The 24,116-nt window shown below is 61.3% G+C and overlaps 2 protein-coding genes across 2 annotated transcripts; one reads left to right on the forward strand and one right to left on the reverse strand.

Annotated features, from left to right (window-relative positions):
• The first annotated feature begins 670 nt into the window (after positions 1-670).
• On the forward strand, positions 671-13,006 carry SLC7A10 (solute carrier family 7 member 10). Its single transcript, XM_040976670.1, has 11 exons — positions 671-962; positions 8,032-8,236; positions 9,826-9,977; positions 10,174-10,299; positions 10,396-10,549; positions 11,095-11,218; positions 11,326-11,429; positions 11,703-11,799; positions 11,921-12,070; positions 12,362-12,539; positions 12,776-13,006. The coding sequence occupies exons 1-11, from the start codon at positions 812-814 to the stop codon at positions 12,901-12,903; spliced, it is 1,569 nt and encodes a 522-aa protein (XP_040832604.1). The 5' UTR covers positions 671-811; the 3' UTR covers positions 12,904-13,006.
• Positions 13,007-13,885: 879 nt separating this feature from the next.
• On the reverse strand, positions 13,886-23,094 carry LRP3 (LDL receptor related protein 3). The gene is made up of 7 exons (XM_040976671.1): positions 23,006-23,094; positions 21,638-21,685; positions 17,795-17,933; positions 16,645-16,859; positions 15,158-16,283; positions 14,792-14,924; positions 13,886-14,533 (listed from the first exon to the last, which is right to left on the reverse strand). The coding sequence occupies exons 1-7, from the start codon at positions 23,076-23,078 to the stop codon at positions 13,952-13,954; spliced, it is 2,316 nt and encodes a 771-aa protein (XP_040832605.1). The 5' UTR covers positions 23,079-23,094; the 3' UTR covers positions 13,886-13,951.
• Between the last annotated feature and the right edge of the window lie 1,022 nt (positions 23,095-24,116).

A 24,116-nucleotide genomic window follows, 5' to 3' on the forward strand; every position in this document is an offset into this window, starting at 1 on the left:
AGTTCTAACGCGCAGAGCCTCCCTGACTCCGGCCTAAAGCCTGCAGGGTACAGACGGAACCTGCAGCTGGATGCAGTCCAGCAAGGGCTCCCTGGTTAAGAGTTGGAGGCTCGGGGCCCTCTCCCCCGCCACGTGTCTCCAAGCCTTCGGTCACGGGTGCATAGTGGGGACTGTGGGCTCGGGATGCAGTCCGTAGCCTTCCTTGTAGCTGCGCCTAGCCAATAGGTGAGGGAAAGCACCTGTATCTGGAACCCTTGCTTATCTGCGGGCCTCGGCCAACACTTGCATACCTCCCTTCACCCCCCACCGCGTGCACGTTGGGATCCCAGCAGGTATTTACACAGTACTGAGGAGCCGCACGCAGTGGATATCCCGCACGTGGTTGCCTGTTGACACCCCCCTCCCCGAGGGACAGGACAGCCCCAGCCTTGAGCCCTACTCCCCGACCCCATGCCACCCTCAGGAGCCCGGGAAACTTCTACATCAGGGGCTCCTCTTTGCTCCCAACCAGAAAGTTCATCCTCCCGCTACCCCGGGATCTGTGCTTCCCTTCCAGGCCCGGACTGGGGCGAGGGGGGAGGGGACGTTCCCTTTAAGGGCCGTGGGGGAGGGGGCTGCGGGCCGGCCCTCCTTCCGCCCCTCGCCCGCCCCGCCGCTCGGGGGCCGGGGACCCGGGCCCGGGGCCAGCGCATGCGCCCGCCTGTGGGCGCTGTCCGGTCTGCGAGGGCTGCGAGCGCACCGTCCTTCGGACAGGACCGACCGACGGACACACGGGGCAGCGCAGGCAGCAGGGACTCGGCGGGACAGCGACATGGCCGGTTACATCCAGCAGCCCAGCGGGCGCGGGAGCCCCGGCCCCGCGCCCTCGCCTTCCCCCGGCCCGGGCCCCGGACCCGGCGCCTCGGAGCGGGTGGCGCTTAAGAAGGAGATTGGGCTACTGAGCGCCTGCACCATCATCATTGGTAAGTCCCGCTCCGGACAGGATCAGCCGCCTCGCCATGCGCCCCTGCGGATCTGCTACTGTGGGATCTGGCCGGAGTGCGCACGGAAGGACGCGCAGAGCAGGAGCTGGCACCACCCCAGCCTCGCTTTCCATAGGGCTCCTTCCCCAATCCCTATGCCTGTTGACACCTGAGGGCTTTGCAGGTCCCATGCCCACTTCCTGCTACTGCGTCCCCGTATGGCTGTGGCTCAGCGGTGACCCTCCTTCCTCGTCTATGCAATGAGGAAGATGATAACCGTGGACCTGCCTGGCGCTCTAGACTCACTGGTGGGTTGGAGAGTGCGAGGGGGTAAAGTGGGGCGGGGGTGGGGGTGGGGGCGAGGGCAGGCTAAACGTGCGCAGGCGCCACACAGGGCAGTAACTAAACAGGAACTCTCACAGATAAGTGGCCAGGTAGAGCCTGTGGAGAGATAGATTCAAGGGCATGCTGCATTGCAGCTTGGGCAATGGCAGGGACAGGGGCCTGCTGACCAGGCCTGCAGGAAGGCCCTTGGCTCCCTGGTCTGCCCTTCCCATGGTCCCGGCTTCTAGCTCTGCTTCCCCATCTGGAAATGGGTCCATGCATCCTGCCCCACACAGGGACAATGAGGGTTAAGATGGGTTTTTTTTTTTCCCTCCCACTGTCCAATGCTGAATCCTGGCTCCTGGGGCATAGGTTAACTCAGACTCGGCGCCTCTTCCTGGGAGGGACCCATCCTGTCCCAGAAGATGCTGGCTGGGGTGAGAAACGACTGTTCTCTCTCAACACCTGCCAGTCTTTCCATGGCCCAGCCAGGGGGAGCGGCTTGTGCATGCTGCGCTGCCCTCCCAGCCCTAGAGATGAAGGAAGTTTAGAGGCTCAATGGGGCAGACTCAGGATGGTCCCCCTGCCGCTCACTGCTTCTGCATCCCCACGTTAGGAACTCCTGAGCCCAAGCTGCCCCCTTTGCTTTTGTCCATGGCTCATACTCACATCCACAGTTGTCCTTGAGCTTGGCCCCTGGGCAGGTGGCTCCACTACCCCAGACTACTGTCTCCTAGGAGCTAGTCCCAACTGTGCCTGGGTGCTTCCTGGCCCCGGGTGCCCCCTGCATGAATGTCTGCTGGAAGGAAGAGCTGGCCCTGGGGCTTTGGCCAAGGACAGCAACAGTGCCCAGGCCCCCGGGAGGGGGGTGGCACGATATCAGGCAGGTGCAAGGAGAGTCACCACCACCCCCAGATTACTGCAGCTAAACCAAGGTCCTCCGTGGTGTTCGTCCTCAAGCGCCCTCCCCATACTCAGGTGGAGGCTGCCAGGCCCCTGGCCCCTCAGCAGAGGGCCCTGGACGTGGTGGTGGGGCTTGCTCCAGCACAGGCCCTGGAAATCTCCCCTGCGATCTGGCTCTGATGACACCCACACCCTTCAATCCCTCCTCGCTGTAATCTGTCCACAGCCCTTTTCCATAGCCCTACTTGTAGATGTCCATGCCATGCTCTGGATACTGCTGGGTATGAGGGAAGCTCTAACCACAGGGATGAGGACACTCACCTACCAATGGTGCCAGGCCCTGCCCAGGGTGCTAGACACACAAAGGGGGGGCAAGGCAGATGGCATCGCTCCCCTCCCACACCTATAGACTGAGCGGAAGTGAAGGGCAACTTGGCCAACCCTGGGGCGGAAGATTCAGGAACCAACTCAGTGACCTGCCCCTTGAGGCCTCTGGTGGTCCTGGGGTGGAGAGTGTTGAAGCATGACAGCATGCAGAAGGAGACACAAGGCAGAAGCCACCTAGGCTGGCTCAGGTGACCTGAGACTAGGGCTGTGATGTGCACTGGGCTGACCCCCTGTCCTGGTGGGGTGGGGAGAACCTGGCCAATGTCAAAAATATGTATAAGAATCTCTTGTTTCAACTAGAAAATCCTTGAGAACTTCCCATCCGGCTCCGTAGATTTACCCTTATTAATTACTAGTTGCTGAACTAGTTAGTTAACTAAAACTTGTGACTTGGTTTCCCTACAACTTGCAGAGAGATGCTGTCCTCATCTCCCCTTGGTATTCTTTGCCCTGTGCTGGGAAGTGGGGTGATTGGAGAGGACTGGCTACAGGCCCAGGTGAAACTCATGTCAAATGAATGCATTTAGAACAGCAGCCCCTGACCATGACAGGTGCATCTGGAAAGGAACAGGGCGGACTGCAGGAGGTAGGGTCAGCCCGAGCAGGAGCTGGGCTGTACGTGATCACATCACACGTCTGCTTAGCAAAGCTCCTGTTATGACAGTTTGCACCCGTGGCCTTTCATCTTGTACGAGCCTCGTGCACACGTGCAAGACGGGGCTTTCCATTCCCGTCTTACAGAGGCTGCGTATTCAGTGGCACCACCGCACATGGTGAGCTCAGGAGTGGGAACCAGATGTGGACACCACTCCCAGTCCAGTGCCCTCTTGATGCCCTGGAGCTGGGAAGAACCCTTGGTGGAAGGAGATCAGGGCTTGAGATGGGGGTCATCTCACCAGGGCCACCTGAACTTGTACCCCACTACGGATGGCCAAATCAGCAGACAGACATGGCAGGCCCATGTCCTGACCCGGGGACCTCAGCCCACCGAGGAGCCTGTGTCCAGCACAGTGGAGGCTGCTCCTGGAGCTGTTAATCAGGCTCTTCCCCCACTTAACTCCTGGTGACAGGTGTCAGCTCAGGCAGGTGTTTGGGGCTGGGGTCAAGTCTGTTTGGGACTCAGGGGTCTGCTTCATGACGCTTTTCTCCTTAGGAGCCAGTCCCCACCCCACCAGCCTTGTCCAGGTCCTATGGCCTCCAGGGCTGCAAGTGGCTGGACTGTTCAGAGAATGAAACTTCTCCCACCCCCGAGGAACCCGCCATGCCTCATAACCCCCACCCCACAGCTCCACTTATAGGAGTCCATGGACACTGTTGGGGTTCTAGTCACAGGGATGAGGGCACTCATCCACCCACAGTGCCAGGCCCTGCTCTAGGTGCTGGACACAATGGGGACAAGGCCAACGGGATCACTGTCCTCCTGCACCTGCTAGGCCAGTGCAGGAGTCACACAGTCCCAGCACAGCCAGCAGGCAGTGGTCAGTGCCAAAACCAGATGGTTGTACCAGGAATGAGGATGATGGGCTGGAACACTTTAGATAGGAGAGGACTTGGAAGGAGGAGTGGGGTTCCCTAGGGTGGGTGGGACTTAGACTTTTTCTCTCTGTGAGGTGGGGTCCAGTAGGATTTTGGCGTAGGAGGGTGAAGCTGATGGGGAAGAGGGTTTTGGAGCAGAGTGAGAGTGCGAAGGCCCATCTGGGGTCTGCTCAAGTGTCCCAGACCAGGGACACTCGGGGTGGGAGGTGGGGGTGGCGGCAGAGGTTGGGAGGAAGATAGCTCTGGAAGCAGAGCTGGGCTGTTGACCATGACCAGGATGTGGGTATGGAAGAAATGGCTAGGGCAGAATGAGTTTGAGAGAGAGGGGTTTGCCAATGACTGATGGAGGATAATGGGGGCAGCAGCAGATTCGGGGGAGGAGAGTCAGGCATTCCACCTGCACGCAATGAGTTATTGGAGCAACCAGTTGTTGGGTGAGTAGCTGGGCATGTACAGGTTTGGTTCACTGCAACTGCCCATGGTCAGGACAGGAGGAGGTTGGGAGCTACCAACAGAAGTCAGGGAGAACAAGTGTCCAAAGATGGGGTAGGGTGTGAGATGCCAAGACTGGGCACTGCAAGCACTCAATGCTCGTAAGGGGCCAACAAAGAAACCCACAGAGGGGCTGTCAAGGGGTGGGAGGAAGAGGAGGCTGAATGGCAAGGCTTCTGCCCAGAGGACCCACCCATGCTGGGGGGCAGGCAGGACTCAGGGCTCGGCAGGGCTCTGGCTGCTGACCCCAGGGAATTGGGGTCCCATGGTGCCCATGTCTCCAGAAGAAAGATAGGTGTCCTTGAGCAGGGGAATCCATGGTGAATGGTCATGGTAAGATCCATCTGCACTCCTATGGCCTCTGATGTGCCAGCGGGGGGACAAGGAAGTCAAATATAGGAGGCTCTTGCCAGTTGTCCACCAAGTAGTGCTGTGGGAGCAGAGCAGGGGAGAGCATGCTGGCTTTGGAAAGCCAGGGAAGCAGGGGACACACCAGCCGCGGGGTGTGGGGGATGCCGCAGTCCATGCTGCAGATCTGTGGGTTGCGGTTTCCACATCCAAGTCAGGATTGAACCGAACCCTCTGCTGCCTGCTCACCCGTCTGCTAGCAGATGGGGAAGCCACCCTGAGGTGATACCCCCAGCCCTTGAGTGTATTTCTGGGTGAGGGCAATGTTAGCAGCCTGACCTGGCCTAATGCGAGCCCCCTCCCCAGAGTGGGCTGTGCAATCCCACCCTCCCCCTATGCACACCACAGGCAGGCGGCTCCTTCTGCCAACTCGACCTCCGTGGTCCACCCTGCGACCTCTGCCTGTCAGAAATAGGTCAGCACGCACGGCAGCGACCCGCAAGGAACAATGGCCCTTTCTTGCCTCCTCTGAGGAGCTGGGTAAGCCCCATCAGGCCAAACATCTTAATGTGATCAAAAAGCACCCAGTAAAGGCTCAGGCAAGTGGGGTAGAGGAGGAGAAGAAGCTGGGGGGGAGGCCAGCCTGGTACAGGGCCTGTGGGGAGGAGATGGGAAGAGGACTCACTCCTCACCTACCTGCCAAGGACCTGCCTGACACCTGCAGGGACCACAAAGCAGCTGTCCCCAGGGGTAGAATGGAATGCGGGAGCTTCAAGATGTGTACTCAGGACCAGGGTGTTGGTTCAAATCGCAGCTGGGTGCTCCACAGTCCCTCCTGAGCCCTTCAAGCCTTGGAGACACTCATCATTGTCCTCAGCCCTCTCCCTCCCCCAGGCCCACTGACAGCAGCTTGTGCATCCCCAAGCACAAACCTGGAGCAGATGCTGGCGGTGGGGATGAAAGTGGCATCCAGGCTCAGAGGAAGGACCTCAGAGACAGGCAGGCACAGTGAGCACATCATGCCTGGAGCCACGTGAAGAGACGTCTTGAACCCAAGCAGCATGTGGCCCCAGCAGCAGCATCACCCTCACCCCCTAGAGCCCAGCACACAGGCCTTTGACAGGCACCAGGAGCACATCCCTTCCGGATCCCAGCCTCTGAAGGGGTAACGGCTGTGGCTCCTCAGGGGCTGGCTGTGCCGTGCAGCTCCTCTAGTCTACACTGCGACGGGGTCTCTGCAGGTGGCCCAGGGCACTGGGTGCACTCAGCTCCAATATACCCGGTCCTTCCAAGGCCTACCAGGCCCCTGCTGGCTTCCAACCTCACTGGCTTGTGGCCAATCCCTCTCCGCCAGGTCCTGAGAACAGGGGCACTGCTGCTGGATGGCACAGCTCCAAGGTCCTTTTGGAAGTCCCCCACCTCCAAGAGGGCTCCTGGCTGTCACTCAGATAGGTACAGGAATGCCCTCCACCAGCCCCACCCCAGAGATGGGCAGGGGACATGGCTGGCTTCTGCAGCTTGGATCCCAAGAATTGTATCATCCTTATCTGGAGGTATTTAGGGCTCCTGGGATGTGACCAGAAAAACAAGTGGGGCATCGTAGCTGTCCAGACTGGAAATCTGTGTCGGCCGGGGTAGGGGCGGGGGGAGTACGGTGGACAAGAAGTGAATGCAGATTGGTGGCCATGTCCTCGCCCAGCCCCGCCTGTGGGCCTGGCAGGTGGAGTAGACAGGCTCTGTCCTGAGGAGTGTGTGGCCCCCAGAACCCAGCACCTTATTGTGGGGAGTGGCGAGAGGAGAGGCATTCCCACTAAGGGGCCAAGCCCCAAGTGTCATGGAATTAGCTCATTTGCCTGTGTGGCCTGAAGTGCAGAGCCCCCTGTATGACCCTCACACCGATACGTGTGCCTCAATACTGAGAGCTGCGACACCCAGGATGCAGTTCTTGTATCCCCCACTGATAGAGAGCTCAGAGTCCCCCACAGCCTGCAGCTCATCTCGGGACATGCTCCCTGTTGTCCCAGAAAATAGCTGGGAGGGTGCGGGGCTCTGCTGCCTTGCATCCCCAACAAGGAGGTCACATCGTCCCTCCCTGTGCTGCACCCCCCAGGAGTACCATCTGCACAAGCAGAGGTGCCCTCTCTGTGAGGACACAGAAAGACACAAAAGCATACATCGGGGGCAGCTGAGAGTACGTGAGAGTTTCTCCCTGCTCTGGCCAAGCCCTTGCGACAAGCTCATGAGGCAGACCGGATGAGCTGAGCAGGAAGCCCCAGCTAGGGTGCCCCCAGGGCCTCTGCCCACCTGCCTCTGCCTGTCCCAGGACTGGAAGCTTTGCTTTCCTTTAAAATGTATTTATTTGGAAGACAATGTGAGATAGTGAGAGACAGAGATCCACGGGTCCACTCCCTTAGCTAGACCAGACTGAAGCCAGAAGCCCAGGAACTCCATCCAAGTGGTGACAAGAGCCCAAGTTCTTCGGGCTGTCTTCTGCTACCTCCCAGGAGCATTTACAGGAAGCCAAATCAGAAGTGGAGCAGCCAGGACTGCAACCAGTGCTTTGATATGAAATGGAGGTGCTCAACCTGCTGGGCCAGAACACCTGCTCCTGAGACATTTTAGTGGGACTGGGAAACAGGCATCTTGTCTGTCCACAGCTTGGGTTTTAGATTATGAGCTGGAGACTTCTCTGAGCCACTCAAATAGCTTGCACTCAGGCCAAGGGGACAGTGATGAAGACCTGACTTAAGGAGGTCCACTCGAGCCAGCAGGCTGGAGATGGGGCGGGGTCTTGAGCAGGGGCCAGGTGGAGCCATGTGGGGTCTGCCCAGGTGGCTGAGCCACCTACTGGACTGGCGCTGCCTCTCTGGGCCAAAAGGAGACAGTTTCCATCTGTGGCACAGGAGCCTGACTAAGCAAGATGCCAGCCTCATGCCTGGAGCTGGGGAAAGGGCATGTGCCAGTGGGGTCTGAGGGGCCCAATTGTCTCCATGCCCACCTCTTCCAGGAAGCCCCCCCAAAAGGCTGTGCTGTGTGTGGTTCCCAGCCCAACACGCGTGTCTCCCTCCTCTCCCTCCAGGCAACATCATCGGCTCGGGCATCTTCATCTCACCCAAGGGTGTCCTGGAGCACTCGGGCTCTGTGGGCCTGGCCCTCTTTGTCTGGGTCCTGGGCGGAGGCGTGACTGCTCTTGGCTCTCTGTGCTATGCCGAGCTGGGAGTGGCCATCCCCAAGTCTGGCGGGGACTATGCTTATGTCACGGAGATCTTCGGGGGCCTGGCTGGGTGAGTATGGATCTCCCAGAGTGGAGGAACAGGAGATACCGCTCTAAGATAGACTTGGTCCTTAAGGTCCCAAGCTTTAGTTTCCCATCCTTTGAAGTCAATGACAGAGGTGGACACAGAGAAGGGAGTGGGTATTGTCATTTTTCAAGACCAGTGTGAATGACACCAGAGTTCCTTGTGCCCACCAGTGTGTCAGCTGCTGGATGCTCTGGCTGGTCCGTGACTCATTGTGCCTCCCTTTAAGATGAGCTCTGTCTACACCTGCTTCCCACCCCATGCCGACGTACTGTTGCCGGCTAGGGCTAATATCCAGACTAGGAGGGGGCTTGATTGTTCTTATCTCCATAAAGAGCCCATTCAGTGAGCTTTGCAGGGCATCTCCTGCAAGTTCAGAGTTTAGAATCTGTCCCCGGCCTCTTGCTGCTCCCTGAGCCATGAGGGAATAGCCCGTCCCGTGGGATCAGACTTGGGGGACCCTCACAGTGAGAGTGGCGTGTAAGAGGCAGTGGTGGTGCCCATCACCTAGGGAAAGGTCCCCCAGAAACCCTGTGTTCCCCACCCCCACCCCCATCCCGTTGGCTGATGAAGGGAGGCATCCAAGGCTGGGGGTGAGGGCACGTGCAGAGGGCAGAATGGTCAAGTGTATTCTGGGTCCAGAAATAAGCTCCGGTTCATGTCTGGGAGGGTTTATGCCTCAGGAGGACGGCAGCTGTTGTAGCCGTCCTGTCCTGCAAGTGCCTCAGAGGTGCAGGCAGATCCATGGTTCCAGAGGATGTGATAGCCAGTGTGACACGAGAGGGGCTTCTTTGGAGGTGGTCGCTGGGCACAGAGCAGGGAACTGCCCAGTTGGGTCTTGGATGGAAGGTCTGCAACCCAGAGGAAACGCTGAGTTTTCAGGGACATAGGCCAGGAGTCTCGGAAAGGCATGCCTACTATGAGTTTGTCCATGGTGTGTGTCCTCCTCCAAGGAGAAAAGTTCTATCCAAGGGGCAGAGGAACTGTGCTGTGGACCAAGAGAGAACACACCGGGAAGAAAGTGGGTGGGAGAGGAGGGTCTAGGATCCTACCCTCCAGGCACCCACACCTGGCACAGAGGGCTGGACAGGGGGCCAGCGAAGTAGAGAGTCCCAGCAGGCAGTGGGGAGGGCATCCAAAGAAGGGGCAGGCTGTGGACAAAGGTGAGGACCAGTGATTGGCTGCTGTCCTTGATGAGGCAGCCCGTGCAGCCCCGCCCATAGGCAGCCCTTCCCCACAGTGCCATCAGAGCTCCTGGGAACTCCCAGCCAGAAACACAGAAGGGGCAGAAGTCACTCCCCATCTCAGCCCACGCCCTTCCCTGCAGGCCAGAGGACCACTGCTCAGAGTCTACCTCAAGCTCTTTGGCTAAGAGCCATGACTGAGCTGGGCAGTGGGGTCCAGCCCACCCTGGGCTGAGGTGCAAGGTCTTGGGTTTCCACATCTTTCCCAGCATCTGGCCAAGGTCAGCCTAGACCTTTCTGGGCCAGTGCCGGACTCTGGCGGGCTTGCCAGCAGCACCTGGGTGCTGGATTGAGGATGCCTCCTGCTACTCAGGCGCTTGCTCGTTCTAGCTTCCTATTGCTCTGGAGTGCCGTGCTCATCATGTACCCCACCAGCCTGGCGGTCATCTCCATGACCTTCTCGAACTATGTGCTCCAGCCCGTGTTCCCCAACTGCATTCCTCCCGCTGCTGCCTCCCGCGTGCTCTCCATGGCCTGCCTGAGTGAGCACCCCCGGCTCCACGTGGGTGGAGGGTGGAGAGGGAGAGAGGATGGCAGCCCCCAGCAGTTGGCTCCAAGCCATGCTAGTGGCCTCAGGGGCTGGGGGCTCTTGCACTGGGGCAGACTTGGCCGTGACCTTGCCCCGCCCCCAAGAGGGCTTCCGCCTCAGGTACTGCCCACCCTGCCTTTCCTCACCAGTGCTCCTGACGTGGGTCAACAGTTCCAGTGTGCGCTGGGCCACACGCATCCAGGACGTGTTCACAGGAGGGAAGCTGCTGGCCCTGTCCCTCATCATCGGCGTGGGCTTCATCCAGATCTCCCAAGGCAGGGCCAGAGGGGATGTGAGCAGGGTTGGCGGGAGACAGGGAGCACCGTGCTGACCCCAGGCTTCTGAACTTTTCATCCTCCACCCCCCACCAGGACACTTTGAGGAGCTGACGCCCAGCAACGCCTTTGCTTTCTGGATGACGCCCTCCGTGGGCCACCTGGCCCTGGCCTTCCTCCAGGGCTCCTTCGCCTTCAGTGGCTGGAACTTCCTCAACTATGTCACAGAGGAGCTGGTGGACCCTCGGAAGTGCGTGGGGCAGCCAGGCTGGGCGCAGGGCAGGAGAGGTGGCCTGTCCACACATCCGTCCATCTGTGCGTGTGGTTGTGCATACCTATGCACACCGCTAGGGCACGCCTGTGTTGTCCTAGCCAGACCCATGCTGCAGGAACAGTGGCCACATCGTGGCACCCTCACTGGACTTGTGGCAGCCCTGTTGTCATCCTGCTGAACACAGGGCCAGAGCTGCTATGGGGCCCAAGTCGTACATGTGTGCAATGAAGCCAGTGTGTCTGCCTGGACAGGGGGAGGTTTGGCCAAGCGAGTGGGAATTACTGGGGAAGTTTCAGGGAGAGACGGGAAACCTGCAGATGGGCTCCTGGCAGGGAGGGGACACATGTCACTTCAGACATATGCAGCTCTTTCCATGCTGGGCACCACCTCAGGATCACACTTCCTGCAGCCCAGGACCCAGGCAGAGGCTGGGGAGGGTGGCAATGCTGTCCCTGTGTGCTGCCCCCCTTCCAGCCCCAGTGCTCCCAGACTCAAAGCTGCCTTTGCCGCATCCCTCCCAGGAACCTACCTCGTGCCATCTTCATCTCCATCCCACTGGTGACCTTCGTCTACACATTTACCAACGTGGCCTACTTCACCGCCATGTCCCCCCAGGAGCTGCTGGCCTCCAACGCGGTGGCCGTGGTGAGTGGAAGGGATGGGGGGAGGGGAAGGCCTGCTCTAGCCTGGCCCCTGGCCCACCTGGAGACTCCCCCAGCCTTACACCAGACTTCTCTTCCACGCCTACACAGACCTTTGGAGAGAAGCTGCTTGGCTACTTTTCATGGGTCATGCCTGTCTCCGTGGCTCTTTCCACTTTTGGAGGAATCAATGGCTACCTGTTCACTTCTTCCAGGTGACCGGGCTGGGGTGTGGGTGGCCAGGGTGAAGGAGCCATGCCAGGGACCCCAATGCTGCTAATGAATACCTGGCCCTAGTACAAAGAACAAAGCAACAGGGACATGGGCTAGACGATGGGAGGGACTGCCCAATGCAGCAACTGGGACTGGAAACAGCTCCAAGGGGACAACTTAAGGGACATCAGGTCCAAAGCTGAGGCCCAGGATTTTGGTGGGACGCGCCAAGACTGGACTCACAGCCACTGCCCACCTGTGCCCCCAAACCCCAGGCTGTGTTTCTCCGGAGCCCGGGAAGGGCACCTGCCCAGCCTGCTGGCCATGATCCACGTCAGAAACTGTACTCCCATCCCCGCCCTCCTGGTCTGTGTAAGTTGATGGGGCAGGAGCCAGGGACCCCCAGTCACGTGGGACTCCCGGGGCGGGGAGAGGGGCCAGTGCCCATGTCGCCCCTTGCTTGGAGCTCTCAGCACTGACCCCTCCCTCTCAGTGCGGGGCCACAGCAGTCATCATGCTTGTGGGAGACACGTACACACTCATCAACTACGTGTCCTTCATCAACTACCTCTGCTACGGTGTCACCATCCTGGGGCTGCTGGTGCTGCGCTGGAGGCGGCCGGCCCTCCACAGGCCCATCAAGGTGAGGGCACAGGGGACAGGTGATGGCGGCCGCAGTGGCTCTGGCTAAGCACTGGGCCCTGCATGGGGCTCTTTGTGCCGTACCCAGGTATATCCACCTGGGGTCCGAGAGCCTCCCCAAGGCCATCTGTAGGTGGAGCTGTGGGTAGCACTCATGGTTTCCTCTTGCTGCCAAGTGCTAGTCACAGCTGTGGTCATCTGGCCAACTGGTCAACCTGTACATCGGCTTCCAGCACTGAGAAGGCAGGGAACTGGTCCTGCCCCATCCCTGTTCCTGTTTGCTCCCCGCCAGGTGAACCTGCTGGTCCCTGTGGCCTACTTGGTCTTCTGGGCATTCCTGCTGGTTTTCAGCTTCATCTCGGAACCCATGGTGTGTGGGGTTGGCGTCATCATCATCCTCACGGGGGTGCCCATTTTCTTCCTGGGGGTGCTCTGGAGAAGCAAACCAAAGTGTGTACACAGACTCACCGGTAAGCCAGGTGGCCTGGGGACCAGGGAGGGGGCACAATAGCCACTGAGGGGTAACATGGGGCCCAGGTCTCCCCCAGGAAGTGGTACAAAGTGTCTAAAAGCCACTTGCTCCCTGGAGACCCCAGCTTAGTGAAGGAGTCTGTAGGTGGCAGTGGGGGGTGGGAAGGTTCACCCCCATCCTGCAGGATAAGAGCCTAAGGCCCAGCCACCTGTCTGTATGTCCCTCTGTCCTCAGAGTCCATGACACGCTGGGGCCAGGAGCTGTGTTTCGTGGTTTACCCCCAGGATTCCCCTGAGGAGGAGAATGGGCCCTGGCCAGCCTGCCCCTCGCCCGCCACGGACAAGTCCTTCAAGACACAATAAGACAAGGTGTAGGGACTGAAGCAGCCCTTCTGTTTACATGTTGTTTATTGAGGAGGTTTTTTTTGTTTTTTTTTTTTTTTGCAAAAACTTTTTTTTTTTTCTGGAAAAAACAAACAACCGATCCGACTCTTAGAGGCCTGTGGCAAGGAGGTCCTGGCACTGCAGGGCAGGGCCTCCTGCTTAGTACTGCCCTGCTAGCTTCTCCTGCAAGGACCGGTCAATAAACAGGACTGGCGGTTTGCTTGTGCTTGGCAGAGTCCCTAAAGGCGTGCCACCTGCCCCTTCCCCAGGGACTCCCGGCTGGGCTCCTCTTCCTCCCCATCTACCCCTACCCACCTCCAAGTGACTGTTGGGGGAACTTCAGAGCCCACTGCCTTCCTGGGAAAGGATGGGCGCTGCCATGGCCTCTGTCTCCTGAGAAGGCATACAGCTGGACATCCAGCCTGCAGGCGGCTCCTGAGCTTCCTACCCATGCGCCCAGCCGACACCAAGGGGCATGAGGACAGGGACAAAGCCTCCTACTCTAGCTCCTCCGGGGTCCCCTGTTGCCCAGGCTCGGGTGGAAAGGGGACTTCCGTGCAGAGCACGCCCCATGGACAAGGTCCAGTGACCCCATGGCTACATCCAGTGCTCACTCTGGCTCCCGGCCCAGTCCAGGGATGGGGATGGGGGCAGCTGGTGCCACCGCAGAGACAATGAAGTGAGAAGCCACCACAACAGAGTCTGCAGGGAGTGGGCCCTGCCCCGCCTGTCTGGATGTGGGTTTGCAGAATGGAGCTTGCAGAAGGTGGACTTGGTACACAATACCTCTGGGTGCTCACACCTGCCTCTTTCCCCTGTGCACGGGGCTACACTGTAGCCCCAGCTGCTGTGCCCACCCAGGGACTTGGCAACCTGCTGATGCTGCAGGAGCTGAGGGCCCAGCCCCTCCCTGGGGCTGCTGGGTGGGCCTCTCTGCATGAGAAAGTACGCAGAAGCTGGGTAGAAACAACTGTGTATTTCCTGGTTACAAAGCAGAGCTGTGGCTGTCCCCAGTTTATGCTAAAGGTCAGCACACCAGGAGGGCCTCGTCATCACTGACCTCCAACGTTGGGGAGCAGGGTGCTGGAGGGCTCCTGCAAACCCCCAGCGGCTCCGGCGGCTGGGAGCCCAGGGTGCTGCTGGCAGTGGAAGCTTGTATGTGGGAATCCTGGGCTGAGCAGGGCTCCCGGGGTGTGTCCGCAGGGACCTGGCTGTCCACAGGTGGCTCCCTGCTGGCCTTTCTGTCCTTGTCCACGGGCTGCCTGCCCTCTGGGTCTCGGAGGCCCAAGGATGGGGGTGGCCCTGAAGGTCCCCCCTCTGGTGCATGGCCAGGGGCCCCAGGGGGTGCGTCACCGGCTGCTTGGGGGCTGCCTGTGTCAGTTCTGGGCCCTGAGGTGGCCCCTGGGGCGGGCTGCAGGACCCCATCACCCAGCACTGTCTGCGAGGTGCGGGCAGCGGTCAGCAAGGGGATCTGGCCTCGAGGTGCCCGCGGCCGGTGGAAGAGCCGGTTCCAAAGGCGGCCAAGGCGGCGGTGGGAGGGCCCCCGGCGGGAGGCGTGGCGTCGCATCTGTCGCCGCATGGCCGAGCGAAGATTCTGAAGCACAGAGACCTGCAAAGTGGGACGGTGGCTGAGACGGCTGGGGTCTGCACACCTCCCCTCACCCCTGAGGAAACCGACACGCCACTCCCCCCACCCCTTACCACTGGCCAATAACCTCCCCCATCCAACCCCGGCCTCCCCTCCCCACCTGGACCAGCTCAGCCCGCACCTGTCCCACCTGGCCCCTCGGCCTCCAGGTCTCGGGTGTTCTCTGCAGTCCAGCAGGAAGCCTGGGCCCTGTGGGGTCTCAGGCCCAATGAGGCTCACCTGGGACGCACTGTAGACAGGAAAGTCCTCCACGGGCGGGATGAGGCCCTGGGCGATGAGCTGACCGTAGGACGGGGGCGCCTCCCGCCGCACAAACTCGGCCTCCAGGCGCGTCATCTGGGTCTCAAAGGCCCTGCAAGCAAGCAAGGACCTCATGGTGGAGCTGGCCAGCACCTGCCACAGCAACAGGTCACAGAGACCGCCCCCACCACTCCCACCTCCCCCTGGCTCATGGAGAATTCAAACCCACGTCCCCCACCTGACTCTGTAAAGTCAGGGTTGTACAGAGAGGGTGCCCAGAGCCTCCCTGCCTCTCCTGGAGGGAGAGTCTGAAGAAAGCCAGGCTGGCAGCCCCGGAGTGCCCACCTGTACTCCTGTGTGCGCAGGGAGTAGAGCTTGAAGGCGCAGCCCAGGGCAATGACAAGCAGCAGGCCGCACACCAGGCTGCCGATGAGGGCGGCCGTGATGACCTTGCGGGGCACAGCGGCCAGGCAGCCGTGCTCATCGCTGCCATCCTGGCAATCCTCCTGACCATCGCAACGCCATGTCTCGAAGATGCACAGGTTGGTGGCACAGTGAAAGGTGCCCGGCTGGCAAGAGAAGCAGTTCTTCTCGTCGGCACCATCCGGGCAGCTTTTCTGGTTGTTGCAGCGGTCAGCAGAAGCATAGCACAGCCCACTGCCGCCCTCACAGGGGTACTGGTCAGGAGGGCAGGCGGGGCAGCCCTGCTCATCCCGGCCACTGGCACAGTGCCACCAGCCATCACAGCGTTGGGGCTCCGAGAAGCAGCCCTGGTCGCCAGCGTCACTTCCGTCCCCCTCAGCGCCGCTGGTGGTGCCCCCGCAAGGCTGCTCCCATGGGAGGCAGTAGCCCTTCACCTGGTAGGTGGCGTTGAAGCCGTGGCCGGCGCTGCGGGCACGGGCATGGTAGGCCACGGTGAGACGGCCCTGCGCGGCCTCCAGGCTCACAGGCCGGTGGTTGCTTCGGTAGGACAGCGTCTGCAGCAGGCGGTCCCCGCGCTCGCCCAGGCCCTCGTACACCTGCACGTAGTCATCATACCCGAGACGCAGCTCCAGCTGCAGCAGCACACGCCGCGGGTCCTGCGTGTCCACCAGCCACGTGCAGTGAAGGTCCGAGGGCCCGCGGGCCGCGCCAAACAGGTCTGGGGAGGCGAAGGAACCGTAGAAGCTGCCCAGCCGCCTACCGCACGCCAGGTCGGGGCAGCCAGCCTCGTCGGAGCCGTCGCCGCAGTCCTGGGTGCCATCGCAGCGCCGCTCGGCAGGTAGGCAGCGGGTGGAGCGCGCCCCGCTGCACGGGAAGGTCCCCCCGGGGCACAGGCTGCCCGGTGGCTCCGAAGCAGGCGCTGAGCAGTTGCCCTCATCTGAGCCGTCTCCGCACTCGTCCACCGCGTTGCACTGCCACGGGCCCGGTAGGCACTTGCCGTTGTCACAGCGGAACTCATCTGCCTGGCAGGATGCCTGGCCCAGCTTCCCTGTAGGAGAGATGGGTCGCAGGAGGCAGTCAGGGAACCAGCAGAGCCTGGAGCCTGAGCCAAGAGCAGGTGGCTGGGTGCGGCACCCCTCCCCCTTGTCAACTGGGTCCCTGCTGGGCCTTGAGACGAGGTAGGACCAAGGAGAAGGGACTCTACAAGTGGCAGAGCTTTGAGTACCGGGGTATGGAGGGCCCTGAAGCATCCCAGGGCTGCAGCAAGAGCTGCCGTACCAGCAGACCTACCTCCAGACATCGACCATGGGACAGAGAACCTGCAGGGAGCCCCGGCTCAGGCCAGGGGGCCCCCGCGACCCCCTGCCCAGGAGCCTCCTACTAGGCGAGAGTCTCCAGGCTGCCCTCACCTCGGATGTAGGAGAGACGGAAGCCCTGGGCCTGGCCGGAGCTGGAGGCGTCTGAGTGGAAGAAGATCCAGACGTGGTCGCGGGCAGAGATGAAGGCGGGAGGAATGGCCGAGCCGCAGAGCCGGAAGGCGTCCTGGCGGGGTGGAGCTGCAGGGCCCAGCAGCAGCCAGTCCAGGGAACACTGGTGGGACTCTTCCACGTCAAAGTTACGGAAACTGTGGGGGTGGGCGGGACCTCAGACATGGGTGGGCACGTCTGGCTGAGCGCCAGCAGGGCAGTCGGGGAAGAGCATAAGGCAGGAATGGCCAGCCCCATGCCCACCGTACCAGCTGCAGTTGGTGCCTCTGCGATTCTCCACTGCTGGCCGCTCCTCCCTACTGCTCTTCCCGTCCCCAGCTGCATGGGCCCTGCTTTGCTCCTTTGCCAGCTCCCCCTCCCCGTCTGCCCACCCCCAGCACCCCTAGCTCAGAGCCAGAGTGGAGCTGCCCCCAGTACCCTACGCACACGCTTTTGCCCCACCACCACCACACAGGGTCTGCTGGGGGGAACCCCGGCATACTCTAAAGCAACAAAGAGGATAAGGGAAAAACACTGGCCTGGGCTCAGACCAGGGCAACCCCTGCAGGGGACCCCCACAGCCCAGGTCCGTGGAGCTACCAGGTTACCAGGGTGGAAGGAACCTGGGCTCGGTATTCAGGAGAACGTTGGCAGGTGGGAGCCGATCAGTCATTCTCATGGCCAGTCCGGGGCCAACTCTCTCCTACCCAGTTCCCTCCCTTGCCAAGGCCACCCCAAGAAACCCTTAGGGAAGCCCTGCTCCAGGTACAGCACCACCCGAGCCACCCCTACAGGTCAGAGGGTACCTCTCGGACCTCAGAGACAGACAGGCAGACCATGTCCAGCAGAGTCCAGGGTCCCCTTCCTGACTGTCCCCGAGACCCATGAAAAGGAGCAGGAAGAAGTCAGCTCTGTGTGTCCAAACATGGACAGCTCCTCTGCCACCCCACCCACAAGTCCTTACGCGTGTGCCCTTCACACCTGTCCAGAAATCAGTTTGTGCATACATGTGCTCACAAGGCACTCTTCATGCCTGCCCAGCACACCTGACACATGCTGCCCGCCCAGCACATCCCCACCCCAGGCCCCTCACCTGATGGTGATCATGTCCCCACGGTCGCCCTGGATGTACCAGCTGCAGTTGGTGCCCGCGGGGTAGTTGAGGGGCCAGGCTGGGCTGTAGATGACACCACGCCGCTCCGTGTGCTGCTCCAGCTTCCCGCTGCAGGCGGCTGTCGGGACAAGGGACTGAGAAGTGGCAACCCTGACTTTGCATGGGAGACCAGGAGAAGGGAGGATCCGCACTCCATTCCCCAGGGCTCAAACACAGCCAAGGCTAAGGGCAAGGTAACAACAGAAGGCTTCATGGATGTGACATAATTGAGAGGCTTATGAGGACCCACGTGGACTTGTCCTTCGCCAAGGCAGCAATTCCCACCCCACCCCCCTCACTGCTGTGACAGCTTACTGACCAGCCACCGCCAGAAGGCAGGGCAAGGACAGCGTGGGCCAACAATTGTGACCCTGGGCCCCACACAGGGCCTGCCACACAACAAGTGCCCAGGCCATGTAAAATTGGCAGCTCAGGTGCTTGCTGACCTGCAGCTATGGGCTGCACGACTGGACACCAGAACTCACAGACCCAGCGACCCCTGCCACTGGCTGCCAAGGGCATCAGAGGACGGGAATGGAAATACTACCTCCACCGGCCACCATCAATCCTAATCAATGAGGCCGAGCCAACGGCTCTCCACATGGCCCTGGGGAGCTGCTGGAGCCTAGATCCTCACCCACAAAACCAGAGCCATGTGCTGCGCCCCAGCCCAGGCAGGCAAAGACCACACAGGACGGGCTCCCAGGTGCGGCACCCCTGAGTGAGCACCCATGACCCGCTTCCCCGAGTGGGTGAGGCAATCAGCCAGCCACGTGGCCTTCACAGAGACCCCAGGGGCTGACCTGGGACACCTCAGGAGGCGTGAGCTCAGAAACTGGAGGAGGTGTCTGGAAAGGAAGTTCAAGGAAGAGGAGGCGGGATGCGGCTTCCCCACCTTGCACATCAGGGGCGTGGGAAGTATCAGCCTTGAAGCCTTGGGTTTACACCTACCCCTCATTTACCTGTGCCCCCATCCCAACCAGGACAGAGCCTGGGGCAAACTAGGACCCCTTCCACCCCAACCTCAGCCCCAAAGGCCTTCTCCAAGAGACAGAAAGGGGGGCTTGCCCTGTTGGGACCCTCATCAGTGACCAGAGGTCTCCCTCCCCCAAACCAGCAAAGGCCAGGCTCTCTTGCCAACTGTTCCCTGCTCCCTGGCACCTGCCATAAGACCTGTCCCTCTGCTCAGTCCCCAGAGAGGTGCCTGGACCACCACCAGCTCCACCCCTCAGCAAGGTCCCCTAGCTGGCTCCCTGCCCTGCCCGCATCAGGAGTGCACCAAGGGCACTGGCACTCATTGAACTGCTCGTCTGTAGAGAAGGCCACAAAGCCGTGGGGAGATGCTACAGGCATGGGGCAGGAGGAAGCTCAGCTCTGGGCTCGAAGCTGTTGCTGCCAGCTCTCCTGGAAACAGGAGCTTCACTCCCACCCTCAAAAGTTCAGCCTGCCAGAACCCAAGCCCGGGCTAGGAAACAGTTTCAGGAAACTACAGACATAGAATTCTACCCCAGACTTAACTACCCACTCTGTGTGGCCAGCAGCCATTGCTTGTGTGGGAGGGACAGTCAGCACAGTGGCAACATCAAGGCAGCAGTTCTGGTGCCCAGAGGGTTGGGGATAGGCAGTACCAATGAGACAGGGGCTTCCTAGGCCTGCCCCATGGGAGGGAAGGGTCCTGGCAGGGTGTGCCATGGTGGGCAGGCAGTGAGAAGGAAAGGAAGGACACTGGCAAGGAGGGGGAAGTTGGGTTTTGGGGGTGGTCAGAGAGACCTGATCTTTAGCCTTGGGAAGATGGCCTCGGCCCTTAGGGTCAAGGTGGCCTGGCGCCCTTCTTTCCTGGTCCAAGAGTCACCCAAAACCCCAGCGAGAAGACAGGAGCAAGTGTAATGAGGCTAATGCTACACATCCCAGGTCCAGAGGCGTTCATGTCCCTGGACAACACGCCTGACTTACTCAAGAGACAAAGAACTAGGAGCCCACCAGGCACCCAGGGCCATCGTCAGGGGCATGGAGAACAGGCCAAGGAACCCACCAGACTTCCTGCCCCGCTGGGCCGCTGTGGCCACACAACAAGGCCAGAGGCAGGGGGCTGCAAAGCATGGGCTTCAGCCCAGGTGGGTGCACAGCACAGCTGAATCCCAGGATGGGAGACAGCAGACAGCCCTCAAGAGCATCTGAGCACCCTGAACACCACTCCCTGCCCAAGGATGGCCGCACAAGCTGGCATACAGGGGTGCCATCCACAGATACCCTTATAAATGGCAGCTCCATCTTCCTCCCCACCACGTTCTAACAGTGAGCCTTAAGACATCGTTTTACTCGACCTGGGCACCTACCCACGTACCATGTGGCTGGGTCCTCCCCACAACCCAGCAGGAAGACAGGCCAGGGACCTGCTATATTCAAGAAGGCCTGGAAGCGTGGCCCTTCCCCACTCTCTACCAGACACCTGATTCAGGTGAGGCCAGCAAATCTGCTCCTCCTGGAAGTTGGAATGGGGGGAGGGAAGAGACTGAGCTGTCCATGATGGTTCTGGCATGTCAGGCAGGGCTGTGGCCTCTGGGTGCCAAGCAAGGCAGGTCCCTGAGCCAGCCCCGGGCAGCAGAGAGCATGGTGCTCAGGTACAGAGAAGACCAAGAAGGGACTGAAGGCCGAGTGTGAGACAGATGGAGGGGAAGCAGCTTTGCCAGGTGGCAGCCCTGAGCCAGCTTCAGGGGCATGTTCAGTGAGCAGAGTCCTGAACAGACCTAGGGATCCCAGGGACCTGCCAGGCAGAGCGGACAAGCCATGGTCCCCTGGGGTGAGCACCGCCTAGTCTCCCTGACCACACCCTGAAATACACTTTTACCAAAAGCTTCATGCAAATACTTGGGCTTACATTCTTTGCAGAAGACATAGGTGCACAAGCTGGCTTAGTGAGGCATGACAGGGGTAACTGACCCAGGCTCCCTGCCTCTCCCTTCTCAGAATCTTCCTGGCAGAGCTGAGAGCCTGGCCCTCCATAGCCCCTCAGCAATGGAAGGTGGTGGTAGACTCGGATGTCCCTCCTGCTCCTGACAGACCAGAGCTCAAAGCTGGCCATCGGACAGGCAAACAAGTGCCAACAGGCTGCAGGCAGAGTCCTGTATCATCTAAGACCCAGGACATACTATCAGCCAAAAGACTAACCCCTCTGCTGCAAATCCACTGCTCCTGAACTGCCAAGTCAGATTCTCATGTCAGCCACACTGCCCCTGCTCCAGCTGGAGCCCACCGACAGCCCCTGCGTCCTATTTACTGTGGCCTGTGCCTTTCCCTCACTCCTGCCTTGTCGCACCCAGCAGCTCTCCTGTAGCCCTGAGGGGTGTGGAAGAATGGTGTGCCACCATTCTGCCCACAAGACCATCCTATCTCCTTTCCAGCAGCATTGCCCGCAGTGCCATCACTCAATCGTGCCTCTGCCAATTAAATCCTGGATGTTATTTCCAGACAAGTGGGTATCTCCTGGCTCACAGAGCCTACAGGAGGCACCATGTTGCTGGCCCAGGGCCCGGGCAGTGTACACTGGTACTGGACCACCAAGTGCCAGACTGCCTCTGGCCTCCGCGGGGTCCTGAACACTAAACAGCAGCTGTTGCTCACTGCACAGAAAGAGAGATGGAGGGCCAGAGCAGTGCAAGCGTGCCCAGCTCCAAACACCAGGACATGGGGCCTGGGTCACCTCAGCGTGGGGCCAGGACCCTCAGAGGTCACTAACCCACAAGGGCTTGGAGGACGGAGGAAGGAGAGAAGTGAGTCACTCACCCAAGGCGGGAACTGCGCTGCTGAGTCTCCCGGTGAGAAAGATGTTCACTGCAGGAGATACAGAAGGGTCAGCAGAGGGACCGAGGCCACAGGCCGGCCCCAGGCACTGCCGGGCACAAAGGGGATGACCTCAGAGAGAATCAGAGCCGGGTCCCCCATCTTGGGGAGGGTGGGACAGTAATTCTGGCTGTTTCTCTTGCCTCCCTCTGAGGAACTATGCCAACCCCTGGCTGGCCCACCTAGTGGGAGGAGGAAGGGCTTTCTAGGCACACACAGCAGGGGGGTGACACTCATATTCAGAGGAGGGGCTCCTGACCCCTACCACCCTCTCTGGCACCCCTTCCATGGGGCATGCCCTGTGCTTTCCCCCTATTGCCCTCCTGGGGCTCAGGATGCCCCAATCCTCCCACCCTGTGCCAATCAAGAGTTCCAAAGGGTTGGGGGACATCTCTAAAAGGTTCAACTCCCCTCCCCGGCTCTGCCAGGACCCACACACCCCGGTCTCTTGGGCAGGGGCACATATGTGCCCTGTCTTGCTCCCAGCAACCCAGCAACTCAGCAACCAGAGCATTGGGCTGCCGGCTCAGGTGGGCACTCTGAGGAGTTGAGCTCCCTTAACTTCTGGGGAGAGCCTGGTTTAAAGCCGCCTCAGCAAACCTGTCTGGCCGCAGAGCCTCATCGGTGACATCACTGGTCGTCCCCTCATGACCCCCAGCTCCCATCATGGCCTCCCTCCCCCACCATGGTAAATAAAGGAGCCATGTGGGTTGACGGTTTAACTCCTTCCTTCCCCTTTCCCTCACACGGGGCCTGGAATCTCCTGGCCAAGGCAGAAGCCGCTCCTGCCTCAGTGTGAGTCTGGATAGGTCCCCACCCACCCTCCCCAAGCGACGCCCAGGGCTGAGCAGGGGACCCCTCCACCCCGGCTGAGCAAACACAAAGAGAGAAGGAGTCGCTCTCACAGCCGCCTCCGTCCCCAGCAGCGCGCATCTCGCCCCTGCCTCGAACTCCACCCGGAGGTAGCTCCTTCTCGGGACTGCAGGCCTGGTCCCAGCGCTCGGGGCCGCTCCCTGCCAAGCCCAGGTGCGCCGGACCCCGGGCGCCAGCCAGCACCGGCGCCTGCGTGCAGCTCACCCCGGGTTCCGGCGCGCCATCCCCGGCTGCGCGGCCACAGTCACCCTAGCAGGCCAAAGACCCTCGTGGGCGGCAGTGCCAGGGAGACCGCCCAGTCCGCGGCCCCCGTGCGGGAGCGATCGCGGGGTGGTCTCCGAAAGGCCCTAGCCTCGGGGGGAAGGGGGCGTCTGGCCAGGAGGCGGCGCGGAGAGAAGGGGAGGCCCGGACCCCGCCCGGCCCGCGCGGCCCACTCACCCAGGCAGACCACGGCGAGCTGCGCCCGGGGGCCCGGCGCCCCCTCCGGCCCAGCGACCACCCGCTTCTCCATGCCGGGGCCGCCGGCGTGCGGGCGCCGCCTCCTGCGCCGCTGGCCCGGGCTCGGGCTCCCGTTGGGACCCGCTAGGCGCAGGCAGCCCCGTGTGCAGGCTCTAGCGGCGTCTTTGTGCGGTGGTAGCGGCGGCGGTGGCGATGGTGCAGGCCCGCAGCGCGCGCTGGGCCGCATCGGCCGCGGCGTCACGGGCCCCGCGGGGACTCGGCGGCGGCCACCAGGGAGGACCCCTGCCCGCCGCTGACCCCGAGTCCCGGCCGCCGCGCCGCGGCAGGCCTGCGCCCGGGAACTCCCGGCGCGTCCATGCCCCGCGGCGAGCCGCCAGCCAGGCCCCGGCAACCCGGGGCCGCCCCGCGCTATGCCCGGCCGGGTGCTCGCCGGCGGTGCGTCCGTGGGTTTGTCTGTCCTCCCTCCCCGAGGCCCCGAGCTCGAGCCCGGAGCCTGGAGGCCGTGCCGCGCCGGCCACGTGACGCGCCCGCCGAACCGCAGTGGCGCTGGCAGGGCGGGTGGAGGCTGCTGGGGCGGGCCGGGGGGCGCACGCCCCGCCTCGGGGTGCTGGACAGCTCCGTGTAGGGGGCCCTGCCCGGTTTGGCGCCCAGGATCCCGATCAGTGCTTGCCCAGACTCTCCGGGGGCCCACACACGAGTGGGTCCCCTCCAGAGTCACAACAGTTGCGATGGGGAGGGAGGATGGGAAGAAAGTGGGCTGTCCAGCCCAAGAGTGGTTGCTTAGGGGTCCGGGGCGGGGGAGAGTGCGTGGTGGTGCAAACCGAAGCATCTTCCTTGTAAGGGGCCAGAGGCTCCCTCGGAGGGAGCCCTGGATACAGGTATCAGGGAACCGGGAGGCGGCCTGCTTTCCGCATCTGGAGAACTATCCATAAGGCACTGAGTGCAGAAGACGGAGGAACCGGAAGAGACAGGGAGAAGGCTGAAGAGGCCATTCAGGGTCAAACTGAGTCAACTCTCCTTTGCTGGGGTGAAATTAAGGTCCCCAAGGGTTCCCCGGCCTGGAGGTTTCCAGCAGGTTGAGCTCAGGTTG

This window comes from Ochotona curzoniae, unplaced genomic scaffold, assembly GCF_017591425.1.
Source record: "Ochotona curzoniae isolate NIBS_2020 unplaced genomic scaffold, NIBS_Ocur_1.0 contig_2699, whole genome shotgun sequence".
NCBI classification, from domain to species: domain Eukaryota; kingdom Metazoa; phylum Chordata; class Mammalia; order Lagomorpha; family Ochotonidae; genus Ochotona; species Ochotona curzoniae.

Coding starts and splice junctions, on each gene's coding strand:
- SLC7A10 (XM_040976670.1), top strand. CDS start 812: ATGGCCGGTTACATCCAGCAGCCCAGCGGGCGCGGGAGCCCCGGCCCC. Junction 10,300..10,395: donor CTTCATCCAGATCTCCCAAG/GCAGGGCCAGAG, acceptor ACCCCCCACCAG/GACACTTTGAGGAGCTGACG. Junction 12,071..12,361: donor CCCTCCACAGGCCCATCAAG/GTGAGGGCACAG, acceptor GCTCCCCGCCAG/GTGAACCTGCTGGTCCCTGT.
- LRP3 (XM_040976671.1), bottom strand. CDS start 23,078: ATGGAGAAGCGGGTGGTCGCTGGGCCGGAGGGGGCGCCGGGCCCCCGG. Junction 17,934..21,637: donor CAGCGCAGTTCCCGCCTTGG/GTGAGTGACTCA, acceptor TTGTCCCGACAG/CCGCCTGCAGCGGGAAGCTG. Junction 16,284..16,644: donor CCGTCTCTCCTACATCCGAG/GTGAGGGCAGCC, acceptor TCTCTCCTACAG/GGAAGCTGGGCCAGGCATCC.